This window comes from Haliaeetus leucocephalus, unplaced genomic scaffold (assembly GCF_000737465.1).
Source record: "Haliaeetus leucocephalus isolate CR32 unplaced genomic scaffold, Haliaeetus_leucocephalus-4.0 Scaffold555, whole genome shotgun sequence".
Classification (NCBI taxonomy): domain Eukaryota; kingdom Metazoa; phylum Chordata; class Aves; order Accipitriformes; family Accipitridae; genus Haliaeetus; species Haliaeetus leucocephalus.
In genome coordinates, this window is record NW_010972991.1 from 3,194,309 (window position 1) to 3,210,822 (window position 16,514).

At 41.2% G+C, this 16,514-nt stretch overlaps 1 protein-coding gene across 1 annotated transcript in view; it reads right to left on the reverse strand.

Annotated features, from left to right (window-relative positions):
- TG (thyroglobulin) overlaps window positions 1-16,514 on the reverse strand; it is a 158,754-nt gene that overhangs the window by 12,136 nt on the left and 130,104 nt on the right. The window contains exons 44-46 of the mRNA XM_010577115.1: window positions 10,553-10,734; window positions 6,151-6,242; window positions 4,933-4,952 (exon numbers count right to left, since the gene is read on the reverse strand). Coding sequence (XP_010575417.1) covers window positions 4,933-4,952; window positions 6,151-6,242; window positions 10,553-10,734 — 294 coding nt within the window. The remainder of the gene's footprint in view (window positions 1-4,932; window positions 4,953-6,150; window positions 6,243-10,552; window positions 10,735-16,514) is intronic.

A 16,514-nucleotide genomic window follows, 5' to 3' on the forward strand; every position in this document is an offset into this window, starting at 1 on the left:
AGAAAAGGAAATGGTACATGATTGCAGAGAGAAAAAAATGCAAAGGATAGCTGGATATTTATAGAAATTTAATGAGCCAGTGTAAGGCCTGGTGTGACCTCTGCAGTTCTAGGGATGCATTTGGCTCATTGTGTCTCCTCACATTACAAAGTCCTGCCAGACAAATGGGGGAAAGCATGTGAAAAACAGATGAACATTTTTCTTTCTTTCTTCTTTTCAGGAAAATCAGGACATATGGAAAAAGCTTAACTCCTGAGAGAATAAACTGCCAAGTTTATCCACCTTTGCACCAAAAAAGCCCTATAGATACATGTGACTTGCAGAAGTATCCTGGAGTTTGCTGTGTCTTCTTCACCTGGATTACTCCCAATACACGCAATGTTCTACTTTGCGTTATAGCTGTGCCAACTGAAGAAAATAAAACTGAAGTAGCAGATAATAAATTCAAGAACCTGAAAGCTCATATTAATTGAAAAACAAAATAACACAGATTAGAGAATTTTGTCAGGGAATTAGTGCATTAAGAACCTAGTAATAGGCATGATGAAGCCTGAGTGCATCTTTGGGGAACAGAAATTCAAGCAGTTGTTCAGTATGCCTACTCCCAAGCTGAATGAATAGATTAATTTCCTTAAAAAGGTGATGAGTCCATCCAAAGACCCCAGAGCACAAAGGAAGATCTCTCTAGATATATGGACTTTGTGCTTATCTTCTAGATTACATTTTGTGGGAACAACTTGATGCAGTGCAGTGCATGCAGTTCCAAAAATTGCTTTGTACTTTTCCGAGTCTTTTAGCTGAATTTTGGTTAACTTAAAGCTGATTTCTGCTTTTTTCTGAGCTTGGTACTTTGCCTTTGCATATTTATGGCTAATTTCCAAAATCTGAAAAATCTACTGAATGATAAAGGCCCCTAAACCACTCTGTGGGAAGAAAAAACAAACTGTCTAGACCTCAAGCCTTTAGCGACACAGAAATTGTCTAAAGATTTGAGAATGGCATGATGTGGTTGAATCAGTGGGAGAGTGTTTTCACAGCTCCAGCTGGTGTAACGCAATGGATAGGGCCAGAGGGATGAGAAGCAATTCCAACAAGAAGAGCAAAACAACAACTTTTAGGAGATGATTGGGAGTACAGCTTGACAGAGAAAAATGACAAGCTGTTGTTGCAGCAAGTGTATGTCGCTACCTAAGGCGACTGTGGTACCTGCCCAGCTACGGAGGCAGCGTGCACCCTATCGTCTTGTTACAACCTCTCTGGTGCCTTACTGCCTTCTGTGTTTAGACGAGTTTCTTTGAAGTTTTCTGTTTGCCTCCACAGCACCCAGTTGACGCTGTGGCCCCCCAACCTATGGGGTATTGGTACTCATGGATTAACAACTACAGTCAGGAGGAGAGCCTCAGGTGGACAACAAGTGGTGGACAGGTTAAAGGACAGGCATATGATTCTAACAAAATCAGAAGAGTGGAAAAATCTCCCTTAATTAACGAGATATTAAGAATAGCCAAAATTACCACAGCATATATAATAAATAGAAAACAGAAATACTTCACGTAGTTTATACAGAAACATTTTTCTTCTTTATCAGTCAGGAGCTCTCACCATCAGTTACAAGAATCATAAAAAGTGTCACCAAAATCCAGCCAACTATGTGAGGATTGGCATGGAGCAGTCTTTTAACAACTCAGACCAGCGTATGCAAGAGCGCATAGTCAGGAGGTAAAGACAGCCCCAACTAAAATGACTCAAACCAGACAGCAGCTCATTAATCTTGGATGAATCTGTCCAGTACGCAACAGTTAACAAAAGCTTCTGTGACAATTATTATGGTAATGTTAATAACTATAAGATAGAGCCTCATTAAGTCTCAGTTTAGACCCCTTCAATGACAATAATGATGCTTTGCCATCCTGCTGCAGCTGATGATCTGGCCTTCTCAGTGAGCAGAGGACTGATTTTTATCCACCGTCTTTAAGACAGCACATCTGGCACCACAGTGTGACTTGGAAAATATGCTGGTGTGGCAAGCAGTGCTACTTCATATAATATGCAAAAATCACCCAGAAACCTCTTGAAGGGTTAACAAGGCAAATCTTTGTACAGTAAATAATATTATCCTTGTCAAAACATACTTCTCCTATAACATACTTCTTTACTGTAACTAAAGCTATATTCCAGCCCTCCCCACTAATCCTAGGGAATGCTGAGCAGTCACATTCCTCCCACATTGTTTAGAATAAATGTTTACTCCAAGGCCTAAGTGTTCTCAAAAAGAGAGTGAGAAAATGGCATCAAGGTTATGTATATATTTTTACCACAGATCATTAATGCAGGAGTTGGCTACACATCCCGCTCCTTCTTCAAATGGGAACTGAAGACTAAAGCAGACATGGTGTCACGCCAAGCTCGGGAGAATGCTACCACGTGGAAGGAGATATTAGTTTGCTCTCTGCAAGATCCATTCATCTATATGAAAACTGTCAGTTCGTGGCTTTATGTGATTTTCCACATATGTCATAGATATCAGTTTAGAGTGGGCTCTTTAATCCTACCCCTGTATCTATGCGTGCTTGAATGTGTGTATGTGTATACATTTTGGAAACATCCAATTGTGAGACAAACTTTTGCTAATTGACTTTTACTGGTAAAAATTCCTCCCTGTTTAATAACTTTTTGTCTACTTCGCATCATTGCAGTTGGGACTGTCTTTACTGGCTGACTTCTCCCTCCCTCTTGTTTATCTTGCTGTGAGTTATTAAGGGACTGGACTGCTCCATGTGAAACAAGAGGAAATACCAGTACTTTTTCATCTCTGCATTTTAACTCTTTGTTCTGTTACACATTTTGGGAGACACACATAAAGTAGGAGAGAGGTAACAGAGTAGAAATTGGAGACTGTGTGGCTATACTGTGCCTTATCTTAATTAGTGAATGGCCATTTCCCCAGCCAGAATATTTTACCTAAAAGTAAATAGTCTTCCACTGTTGTAGTTATCTGAACACAATATTACTTTAACGTACTCTTTCCAATACCCCTGTGAGGTTGCTATTCATATTTATTATAGATAATATATAATGATATTATCATCATCTTTATGATGTAGATAACAAAAAGAGGGAAAGGTCCATATCCTGTGTAAACTGATATCTTAGGAAGAATTTAGACACCAAAGACCAAAAAACCCATTATTTTATCTCTTATGTTACCCTATGGACATAGTACTGTAGCAGTTTCCATTTTTACAAGCAGAGGACTGTATCTCAGGAAACCAAGATGTGATTCAATATCAGACGGGCCAAGAAATCATTTTTCTGTCAAATGCCTATGAGCGATAGGGAATTTCTAACAAGGTGTTCCTCCAGCTACAGTACATTGAGGGAGATCTGATCCAGTATGTGTACTCACAGAATATCCTTTACGTGACTACTATGTGCAAAGCATGCTGTTGGTTATTGCATTCATTAACACAAAGAAATGGCTGTAACAGGGTTCTTCTATTCAGGAATTTAACAGCTAGAGTGTTTGCAGGGCCCCAGATTCAATTCTCACTTCTGCTGACCAAGTTCAAACCCACACATCTTACCTTCCAGCCTAAGCTGTAGGTTACTTGGAAGAGTATCTGCCTCTGCTCCTCCTCCTAAGAAGAGTCACAACTTTCAAAGAAGAGCTTGAGAACTGTCAGGACTCATTACTCCCTTGGAAGTCCCTTGGGAGTTGGTGACATGCTCGCCAGATCTTTCCCCAGGATTAGTTTGTACTATACTTGAAGGCTGTTCCATGTACATCATTGGTTTGAATCTGGTAGGGCAAATCGCCAATAATAATCCCAAACGCTGTGTTTTGTTGGTTTCAGATTACTGATGGTTTCTGGGTTTGTGGCAGTTAAGGCCACTCTCCCACGCGAAGCTCCTACCCTGGACAGCCTGCAATGCACGTATACTATATGGAGGGGGGAATGCTGTAGGGAGGGTGAGGTCACATGGCAAAACTGGGATGAAGAATAAGGAAAGATTCATTTAGGAATGAATGACAACAACGTTTAAACAAAAAACTCGCAGCACATTCAGCAGAGGACCTAGTGTGTGGTCCCTTGGGAAAATGAGGGTATCACTTCATAAATAGTCACGTCGTAGTGTCAAATGAGATCCTCTGGTACACGGACAAGCTGAATTCTGCAATTTCTGTGTAAGTGCTTCCCTTTGTAACCTAAACATTTATTTTAATGGTACTTAAGCATGACTAAAGATGAAAGGAGTAAGAATGTAAATGCAGCACACCAATTTGGGCCTGTTTCTCCTTGCAAGTGGCTTTGCCTAAGGCATTTGAACCTCTGCCTCAGGTTCCCACAAGTTTCAGACAGCATACTGGCTTTGTTTGTTCTTTTAAAGAGGGTTATGAAAAAGCAAAGTGATAAGTTTTGAACTAAAATTTAAAGTAATTAGCTTAGGAGACAACTGACAACATAAATATTAATAAAATGTGTAGCTAAGTGCTACATAAACTACTACTGCACTGGAGAGCGTGAGGAGAGCTAAATAACACGAGCACAAAAGAAATCTTAAATAGGGCTGGATAGAATGGGAAATTCTCATCAATTCAAAATCACTGCCTCAAAGCCAGTGAGTCTAAGCTGTATAAGTACTATTTCATCTACTTTCAAATAAGATCTTATCATAGATGACTGAGTCACTATCATTCTCCAAAGCAAGAGAAAACTTGCTAGCTAATTTGAGAACACATCTTTTCTTTTTGTGTGGCTAGATTTTTGGCATACCATAGCTCAGCCCTGTTTGGAGCCTTGTAAAAGTCACTTATCTGAGCCTATCAGTAGCCAAATGGAGCACTGCGAACATTCCCGCTGGAGCTGCCAGCGAAATAACGGCTCCCCGAGGATTAACTTCTCGGCTACAAAGAAAGCGCGCCTGTGTTACCACAGCATAATGGCCTTCATCTGTAACCTAGATCTTGGCTGGTTTCTTTCAAATGCTTTTTCACGACGCTATCAGGAAAGGAAAAATACAGAGTAGTTCACAGGGAACTTCACAGTATCAGATGGTGCCAGTAGGATCTCGCTGTCCCTCCCCTGAGCCCTGGCGGAGAAAGCCTCAAGATAAAGAAAGGGTCTCAAAAATCTTGAAGGGACAAGGAAGCAGGGGACAAGCACTGCTCTCTCACTGAGGAAACAGCTAGAAGTTAAGCATCCCTGTGTGATTTGCTGCCCTAACGTGTGGACCTCGGGAACAGGAGGGGGTACTGTCCCTGCAGTTTCTGATCACTCAGCCTTTGAGAGCAAGGGACCAGGAGCTACCGTCGTGCGTCACATCGCAGCCCGAAGTGCTGACCGCTGCCTGCAAACCTGTGTCTCATCTTGACTTCTGGAAGGAGCTGGATCTAAAATAAAACCAGGGAGGGTCACCTTAATAGTCTCTGACTACCAGCTTGTTCTGCGCCCAAGGGAACGAGGCATCTGCATCTCCCACAGGCATTTAGACCTTTCCGTCTAAAATATCATACAGCTTCTCCTGCTGAAAATTTTTTGAGTAAGCTTCTAACATGAAGGATGACATAGAGCCTGCGTCTGCAAATGCTTTTGTTCAAAAATACTTTCCCTCCCATGAGACAGTCTGTCGGCTGATCACGGTGCTGGAGCAGGAGGGAATAAATCCCAGAGCCTGTCCACGCTGAAGGCCAGGCAGTGGAACTGTGGTACAACTGCACTGACTTCAAAAGGGGGCAGTGTTAAATTAATGTTGAGTCCTTAGAAAATGTTACCCCATTTATCTTGAGAGCTGTGGACTCCTGATGACTTAGACTACCTTCTGGTTCTTTGTGGGCGATTTATCAGATATAAAGTAGGAACCTAAAAGGCTATCAGGAACTGGCAAAGGTAGGTAAGTTGAAAAAGGGAAACCTAATTTAGACATCTAACTTGAAGTGCCTCAGTTCAGAAACAGCATTCCTATACAGTCAATGGAAAGAAATAATCTATTAGAGCCCACTCAGTCCTTTGTTAATCTGAACTGTTTATTTGAGGTACCTACATCTATCCATTTACTCTACAGGGTGCCCAAGCAGACAGCCCTGGTTTTGAAAACTCTAAATCCAAGAAACATAATAAAATATGCCTTCTTACCTGCTCTGCGAGGAGCTCTCAGGTACATGGTACATGAAGACATTTCCTCTGGAGGCAGCAGCCCAGTGACTGGCCATGCTTATGATGGGACACGTGATAAACTGGTCACTGATAAAAAAGGAGGAGCAGGGAACAGACACAGTCACATAACAGAAAAAAGGAAAGAAAAAACCCCACAACCAACAGACCTCTCTCTATATTGATAGTGTTCTTTAAATTTTCCAAAACAGCTCACATCTCTGCCTTCAAGTCCACTGAGGGAAACCACATTCACCCTCTAGGAGTTCAGTACAGCTTAGAATTCACTAAAATTGCTGGTTTATGGAGTGTTGAACAATGGTAATGATACTAAATAAACCAGATCTAGCACATAAGGAGTATCCCAGCCAAAAAACCAATCCCATTTTACTCTAGTTTATGGGGGCCCATGCTTGTAATAATATAAAACTCCTTCTGGCACCACTAGGTTGCGATGGCATCTAGTAGAAGGACTTATACATTTCCTGGGTTAAGCATCAATAATATCATTTCTGCATTTGGAACTGTGTTATTTTTTGGGGTAGAGTTTCCAGAGCTAGAAGAGGTAAGAGACCACTTTTGGAGATATCCTGCAGGGCCCTTGGCAGGGCTCATCAGCATGGAATATCTGGTGCAGTACGTCTGGGAGAGAAAGGTTAAACAAGAAGAGTACAATGAGATAGTTAAATTTATCACCAGGTATTGCAATGCAAAAAGGTATGAGTGAATCAAATGTAGCCAAAGCTTCCCAGCTTCCATTGCCCCAAGAAGCGGGGCTAGAAGTTGGGGTAGGCAGTAGCTGGAAGGAGCACAAGCAGTTCAAGAGGGGCAGGCAGAAAACAGGACACCTTACTGCAAGATATCCCATTATGATTCCTCAAGGCAATATTCTATATACACGTATCATCACTTCTCATTCTACATGTGCCCAAAGACTCAGCACACACAAACATATCTGCTGCGGAAGTGGGAGGTTTCAGTTCTCAGTCTAGTGAATCTGAAACAGTAGCTGCTTTTTCAAACTTGGTAGGTAAAAAAAGAATGATGGCAAGAAAGAACAGTGCCAGAGAAGCATAAAAACACACTGCTATATTTAACTGGTGTGATTATGAAAGGCACTGTTTGGGTAGCTATCTTTGTTCAGCAGAGTTTATTTTAAGCCCATCTGTGAGACCACAAGCTATGGGCTGACTGACCACAATACTCTTTGACAGTTATGGTTGACAACACCCATATGAAATTAAAATTACTGTTCTTCACATGCCTACCAGCATGGGGTTTTAGAGGAGCAGATGGTCTTTGAAAACTAGGGAGTCTGTAGAGAGCACTGGCTCTTGAGAAATGCTTTGAGATACATTTCACCACTTAAAACTGATTCTCAGTTGGTGCTATGGGGGGCAAAAGTCAGCTATTCTGTGGAAATAAAAAAAAAATTAAAAAAAATAGTAACCACAAAAATAAAATGGCTCTTTCTTACAGGCATGTAGTACCAGAGTTTAAAAAAAAAAAAAAAAAAAAAAAAACCTCATTTTATCCCGGGGAAAAATACCAGAGAATTGCAGCTAAAACAGTTTTAAAAGTGGAAATATTTTAAAACCACAAAATATGCACAATGTATGTATTTTATAACAACCACTTATGTTGGTTCCTCACACTTTATAATCCTGTTAAAACTTTAGCAATTCATTATAACTTCCTGACATAGAACTTTTCTTGGGTTACACGTCTATGCCAGTAGTAAGTTTTTTGTTAACAAAAAAAACAAACAAAACAAACAAGACAAAACAAAAAAACCCAACCAACCACCAAAAAAGCAGAACCAAACCCCTCTTTTCTCCACCGTGTATATGATACTGATGTAGGTGATGGTCATTCTGTAACTGCTGTCCCCCCTCCCTTTCTGCTGTAGCTGAAGAAATTTCCAAAGTGTTTAAAGCAAAGGATTATCACCAGATGCCCTGGTTTCACTACTCATCCTTCGCGTTGCTCATGGTCACTCTTTAAGCCATTCACCTCTTTCCTTAGCCAAGTCATTTGCCTCATTATCATAAAAAAGCAGGTAATCCCTATGCCCATGAGGCTGCTGTGGGGTGCTCAGATGCTGAGAGCCAGAGGAGCTATTTGTGTATCACATTCTTGCTGCGAGCGAGCAGTGTGCTAGCTGTTGTAGCTTTGCAAAAATCAGTGTTTGCACCATGCTGAGCCTTGGGGTGAACATGGATGATCAAACGTGACAGCCCTGTGTTAAAACAGCTCCTTATGGAGGTGTCTCTGGATGGGAAGAAAGGTTAAAATTTAAGTCCTTCAGTGGTTTATTATCACTTAAAAACCTTATTGATCTGACTAAAAATTTATAGCTCCATGGGTAATGGTGGTGATGGAAAGAGATTGAGGAAGAGTTCTGGCTTCAATGCTCATGAACCGCAGCGCTTCCATGCATGCTGCATGCAGTGGCCCCAGATGCTGCAATGATGGGTGGCCTGTCCCTGGGACAGGCTACGAGGCAGGGCAAATGCAGCACGGTGCGAGACTCGATAAATGGCACAAAGCTTAAGCCACAGCCTTCTGGCTTGTTTACTTCACAACCTCAATGCACCGGCACACCTGGACCACCCAGAAACTTTCCCCAAACAGATTTGGCCACCACTGTCTTGGATCAGAGGTTTCCAAGTGAATCTTGGCTTCTGTTCATCTCCTGCTCCTTGAGGCTCCTCTGGAGCAATGCCCTGCAACTCTGATGGGAGGACTGAAAGGAAAATCTTGTCTCTAAGGTCTCGTGGAGAGGCTCACAGTAGGACAGAAAGCTGTAACACTGACAGTGCAGATACCAGGAGCTTGTAGCTATGATGCCTCGGTTCAGAACAGAGGTGAAACTGCTTGGATGGGCACACTAGGACTCAAACCGCTAGCTTATAAAACACACCACCTTAGAAATGTAAAGAAGTTTCATAATGAATCTGCTCATGAAGCAGAGACAGGAATAGGGAAAGAGTTTTTTGATTCATTTTCTGAAAATCTGTTCCACTTAAACATTCAGCCCTTGAGTTTGCACAGAGGCAGGAAAAAGGAGGTAAGGAGATTTTTCTCAGTTTTTCTCCTTTCAGAAAAACAGGCCCACCCCGCCCGCTCAAGATCTGTAACTGGCTAGAGCAAACTGGCTGCCCATGGGGGAGAGAGCAAAATCTGCAGTCTTCTCTGCAGACCAAACCACCATGTGACTCAAGCTAAAGATACCCACCAGTCTCTATGGCCTACCCTAGGTGTCATGACTGCTGTGGAGTCTTAGTCCAACAGGGCAATGAACTCATCAAAATGACTGTTATTGAGAACTGCTGGACCCTGATGCCACACCCAATTAAGGGTCGAATCTATGCATATACACTAGGTGACGTGAAGGTGGCTCATCTTCCACTTCCCAATGGTCCCTGCCTGCAATGTTTCAAGGCAACGTATGGCAATGTAAGTTGCTCATGCTGCTTCTGATATTTCTTCACAACTATTTTCTTTGGAAGAGGCTGGGAGGCACTGTGAGTCTACAGTGTGTCCTGATGGATCAAACAAGGCAAGAGACAGATATCATGTGTTCTCCCTTCACCTCCACAAGACTTCCTACAGAAGCATCCTATTGCCTGATTCTGCTTTCTCTCACCATGGGAAACCATACACAAAGGGAGCAAAATGCAGATTGGATGACATTATACAATCACTGCACGCTGGCATAAATGATTACACAAGGGTCAAGGAAATACATGTATCAGCTTAAGGGGATTCTTCTGTCATGGGTAAAATGGAGATTAGCAATGCACAGAATGGGGTTGGGAGCCACTTTTCTGAACATTCACAAATGCTTCACTGTTTTATGCAGGATACTCACCTGTAGAAAGGCTGACATTCTGAACAAATATATTTTTCAGGTTTCATAATATAAAAATTAATGTAATTGTTGAAATCAAAGTTTTCAAACTTGACCACTCCCCAAATTTCCAAAAACTAGGAAAAGTATCTAACTGTATAATTAGGTGACTGTTTGTGAATAAAAGCCAGTCTACCAGTTCTTCTACTGACACAGAGATGGGAGGACTCAAGGAATATTTGATGCAGAGTGTGCAAACTACCAAGACATCTTTGACATAAAAGAGTATACGAAGCAATAGTAGTCTGAATCCAATATACAGTTCAGGAAAGACAATTCCAACTTTTCACAAAGCATAAAAATCAGTTCAATTTCTGTTTACCAATGACATTGGAAACCTGATGGAAAATGATATCATATTGCCCATTTTCTATTCATTTGCATAAGAATTTCTCAAGTTTTTCAGAATATAAATGCACCCTTGAGATAAGCAAAACAAACGTTGCTTAACCCCAACCACACAGTTGTAGTAAGATGAGTTTCTTACCGGGTGGCATTTTCCAGAGCCCTGGAAAAGGATGAATAATCATCGGTTGAGTGTTCGAGGGAGTAATACCACGTAGCTGCATCTTCAATCAATGAGTTGGAGTCTTCTCCTCCTAGAGAATTTTGCAGAGCCTGATAAAAGGCTGTTTTGCTGTTGGCTCTTCCTTGACTTTCTTCAAATTTCTGAGAACAAAATGCATATGTGGAATTTACAAACAAAACCAAAATATACATTTTTAGTGGAACAATACAGGCTCAGCTCTCCCTCTGCTGGAATGAGTCCTCTCTGCTGTGATCTCTGATTCCTAGGGGAAGAAGTAGGGGACAGTCCTACTTTTGCTTTCCCAAGACTGTCACCAGCCAGCAGTATTGGCTTCCTCAAAATAAACTATAGGATTGAATCCCTAATCTAGTAAGTCCAAATCATAGGTACCATGCTGTGCTGATGTAGCTCTAATACTACAGAAACCTCTCTGGATCTCACAGAAGTAGTCCACATGAATAGTTCTCCACTGTAGGTTTGCCCAATGCTGCCTTTCTGATGATCTCCCTGAAGGAAAACTAGAAGGGAGAGAGGGAGATATTGCTCCTTTCCTTTGGAAATTCCAGAAAGTGAACATGCCATATAGCCATTTCATGGATATATCACTCTGCCTCTTCTGGAAGCACCTACGAAGAAATGTGGCTGCCACAAGGCCTGTATTTAGGTCCCTTCTGGAATAATATCTGCCTTAGCCCTGGAAAAGAAATCCCCCTCCTCCAGATCCCAATGCAAGTAACAGCTATGATCTTCAAACTTCATAACCCTAGGGCCTTTCAGAGACACCTACAGTGAAATGCCTTTTTCCTGAGATCTGCCTCAGGAAAGGTTTCAGACATAAAGGCTTTTGCCCCAGAGTAGAGTGTCCATGTCACTGCAGAATTACTGATAGCTGAGGGACCATCTTCTATGCCAAACTGCATACCTGAACTTATTTTTTACCAAAGCTAAAGACTGCTGGAAGTTTTCAACACATCTTTCTTTGAGGAAGTTTTTTATTTTATCAATTCAGACTTTTCACTTTTTTTTTTTTGAAAGAATTTATTTCAAGTTCAGAAACAGAGCAACTTCCTGAAAAAAAAGGTAACCTGAACTTTTCTGTGCAACAAGTCCTTTCTAAAGATGGAACCTTGCAGGTGCATGCTGGCTGAAGCTTTGTATAAGAACTCCAGAGAGAAAGATCTAATAAACCACTTATATTATTTTGGGCAGTCAATCTGATACAAAATAGGCTGGTGTCTGCCCAGTCCAGTTACCATAGATGTTTTACTGAATACATTATTTTGATGGCTCACAGCTGGTCTTCATCACGCTGCTAGGTCTTTCCACAACCCTATACAGAAAGTACAGAGGGAATAATTACTTTTCAACAGATTCACAGAAATGAAAGATGGAAAATAAGTCCTTGTCTGCTGAGGCTGAGGCCTGTCCTGACTGACGTACTCTAATGCTTTGTGCATTTTGATTAAGTGACTTTACAAGGGATTTCAAAACACTACCAAATATCCCAAGGTCCAAAGAGATCTTGGCAATTTTCCTTTTATTTGTAATAAATTCTTCTTTTGCCAGATTTTGGCCCATGCAATATGAAAGGAGTCATGTGGTGCCAGTTTTAGTAATATAGCTGTGCTTCGAAAAAGATCTGCAACTCACACATGACACGTCACTTCATGTGCACAAATGCCACATATGAAACTGTGTAGCACACTTGCCTGCAAAATCATTCAGTTTAAACGCAGCAAGGACACATAGATTTTTCTGCAAGAAATAGAAACTATTACTGAAGACCTGACTGCAAGTTCACTGAATTCAAAAGCAATCTTTCCATCAGCTTCGGCACACATCAGTTCAGGTCCCTACTAACCAGCATAAGCGTTGCTGCTGTCTAATTAGGAATCTCTCATTTGGTGACTGGAACTGGTGGATTTGGCTAGCAGTTATGGATAAGAACAGATGCTTTTCCATGCCAGTGCAGAGCCCAAGCTCTTAGGTGTAAAGAAGTAACTTTCATGCAATGCTTTCATTTTGTTGGATTTTTTTAAATGGATTTGTTACCGTATTCTACACCTGTCATGGATACTTAAAATAGAGAAAAAGAGAGAGAAAAAGCCCTTGGGGTATTGATTATGTACCCTAGGAACTGATCCTTCCCTGCCTTATCACCTATCAAGCATCAAATAAAGATTTTGGTTGAAAACCACAGAGAAGGATCATACAACACATGGTTAAGCTGAGGAACTCCTTGTCACATGGTTTTGCAGATGCCAAAATTGGTGAAGATGAAGTTTCATGAACAAGTTTTTGAATTTAAAAAAAAATTAAAAAAAAAATCAGTTGATGGTTATTAAATACTGAAAGACCAAATCAGGCTAGGCAGTCCCTGGGTGGCAAAGTATTAGAGATTTGGAGAGCATTTAGCAGAAGTATCAGATTTGCTTACTCTATTCTTACAAACATCCACTCTTAGCCACTGCTGAAAACAGCATTCTGTGCTAAATGGGCCTTTGATCTGACTCAGTGCGGTTGGTCTTAGGTTTTTACCGTGCCTATGTACTAGTTTCTGTGATCTTCAAAATGCCCCCAAAATTCTGGTGACCTTTCTCAGCAATCATTGATAATAGAGTGGGGCCCCGAGACATGTTGAGTCAGATGAAAGAGGACTCAACAGACAGAGATGGATGAGAGACAAAACTGGCATTTGTAAGACAATTTGAGATTTTTCATCCCAACCACCACTAAAATAGCACAATCTGAAACATGATTTCTCAAGTGTCGCTTTGGCTACAATAAACTATAATTTAAACTTCTGATTTTAACATGATAGCACAAAACAAAGCAATGTGTTCAAAGTAAAACCCATGAAACATTAAAAAGACAAAGCATTTTAACTTCTCAGATATTGATTCAATTTGACCAATTTTCCATGTCCAACAAGTGTTTCACATTAGCAAATATATGACCAAGGAACAATTTTCAAATAGCAGTAGATACAACAGCTGCTACCAGATTAATAAAAAAAAAAAACAAAACAGCTGCACATTATGTCAAATAATTTACATTCTGCTAACCTTTAAAGAGGTATTAGCAACTGACCTCAGAGTTATAGTGGGGTTTTCAACTTTTTTTAGAAAGTAAGTAAGAAAACAATTAAAGACAGCAGGTGCACCACTTTCTACTGTTCTGGTGATGCAAAGCCATCATAAACATTGCCTAAATAATGAGTTAAATAATGCTTACTGTTCTTGTTGCTGCAGCATAGCTTCTGCAGCAAATGAATCAATCTGGACCAGTGTTTTATTTAAAAAGAAATTGTAGCAGCAGGTAGACCAAACATTTACATCTTTCCAAGGGGGAAAATGTACTTTCTTTGATAAATGTTGTCACAAGAGATAGTGAAGGACCTGCCAGCTGTTCAGTCTTTCAAGGATTCCAGCTAGTTGCAAGATGAAGAAAAGAGCTGATATCAGCCCATTCTCCTCACTGATGGCACTTATCAGGACACTGCTCCCCTGGTCATTACAATTAATACACACATATCTGCTGTCTGTTGTATGTTGCTGAATATCTTTATCCATAAAGAAAGTAACTGACTGTGATATACTGCAGGATGGAAGTTCTGCTCTGCTTAGATCCAGTTGCTTACATGAGGTAAATAATCTATATTTCTACTTATCCACTCCCCTGTATCCTGGTTCTGGGTTCTGCAGCCAACTACATTTTTACTAAGGAAGGAAAGAAAAAGAAAGAAAATGCATAAAGTACAACTTTAGTCTTCCAACTAAAAAGAAAGTTAACAACCCTTGCAAAGTGGAGATTACATAGTAGGCACAGAACATATGGAGGGTATAAACAGGGCTATACTGACTTACATGCATATACAGACTAACACAGATAGAGAGCAGCATGAGTGAATACATATATTTAATGCCAGTAGGAACCATTAGATTCTCCCACCTGAGTACCACATACAGCACAGGGATAAAATTTTGTCCAATTGGGAATTGCAATCAACATTTTTAGAGGTTTCTGCTCAGCTGCCCTAATCTATGACTGCTCAAAGCTAATATCCCTGAAGGTCTGCCATGGGAATTGCAGTTAACGGGTTCAGGCTTAACTGCTCCATATGCCACATAATAGTGCATTATGGTACCACTTGCCATTCCCTTAACAAACTCTGCTTTGTTTCTCGCCTAGTTTCAACCATCTGATGGCTGCACTGGGGATGAGTGCGAAGTGCTCCAGGAAGTGGTAAATCTGTCTCAGTTCACATGAATAAGCATTCAAGTGAATGCCATAAAACGGTCATTTCCATGGGCAAGACACTGAGCACGAATGTTCAGCGTACTTTCTGCTGCAAGCATCACTGAGAGACCTCAGCTTTTAATCGTAAACAAATTGAACATAAATGTTTTGCTAGCACAGAAGTGGTGCCTTCTGCCTTTCTATTTCATTTTTAATAGTAAAGGCCTTAGGCATAAGCACAGTGTTGCAGTGGGAGTACAGAGACACCCAACAAAACCAACTGCCAGTAAGCCCCCACAGAACAACATGGTGCCAACTGGATTTGCCACCTTCAGGTCTGGTTGCAGTCTAGAGGTTACATCATGTCTCAAGTTTGCTTGCATCCAAATGGCTAAAAGTGTCTCCTCACCATTTACAGGATCAGTATTAATAGAGCAAGACCAGAATTAATAGTGCAAGCCCTTGGCTGAATTTTCCAGCACAGTTATTCACAGGAACTGGTGGAACAGGTCAGCAGGGGTTAAATTTTTCTATCCCCCACTCTTTGCATCTGACTAGACTGAAATCAGTCATCCTGAAGGAGATGGAAATGAAGGACTTTGCCAATTCCATACTCTCGCCACAGGACCTTTTAGCTGTGCTGTTTATCTACCCAAACACATGCATGGTTCTTCTCTCTACAGATTTGGAGCACATCCACAGATGGATTTTTACCCCTGGGAGGTTTGGTCCCCTCTTTGTAGAACTTATTAAATAACATGGTTGTAGTCAGAGGCAAGCTAGGAGCTATGTCTTGGTTTCCCGAGTTCAGTGCTCTGTCCACCAGCTAAGACCTCCCACCGTCCTTAGTATATCTGAAAAAAACAGGTTTGGGGTTTCCCAGAAAGAAGCAAGTCAGATCTACCTCAAGGGAACCCTTAAAGTGAATGAAGTAGAAGAGTGGCATACAGTGTGGGGTGTCTCAAATGCTTCTTCTAGGTCTGTTGTGGGGACAGGACAGTTAGCACAGATCAAACACCCCTTACGACATTATGACAGAGGAAACGGAGACTTCTTGGTAACCACCACCAGCACCAGGATCTGCCACTGTAGCTAAATGCATCTGTGGCCTACTCAGGACTTTACCATCTGACTGACTGCAACCATGCATGGTCATGGCTATGATGTAGACATGTTCTTGAGGACCTGGAAGATGCATGTTCTTAAATAGTTCAATGATGGAGGAAGCGTTACAGTTTCACAGCAGTTAATACATTAACTGTGTGGACAAGGAAGTAATCAGGAAATTTTACCCTTGCAGCAGGTCTTTAAGAAAACAATCCGAAGACAGGAATACAGACTGGGGCATGTAGTGATAGGACAAGGGGTAATGGCTTTAAACTGAAAGAGGGTAGATTTAGATTAGATGTAAGGAAGAAGTCCTTCCCTGTGAGGGTGGTGAGGCACTGAAACATGTTTCCCATAGAGGTTGTGGATGCCCCATCCCTGGAAGTGTTCAAGGCCAGGCTGGATGGGGCTTTGAGCAACCTGGTCTAGTGGAAGGTGTCCCTGCCCATGGCAGGGGGGTTGGAACTAGGTGATCTTTAACATCCCTTCCAACCCAAACCATTCTATGATTCTGTGATTCTATGATTGGTCAAAACAGTCATATTCCCTCAAGGCCTAAAAACCTGAAGACACA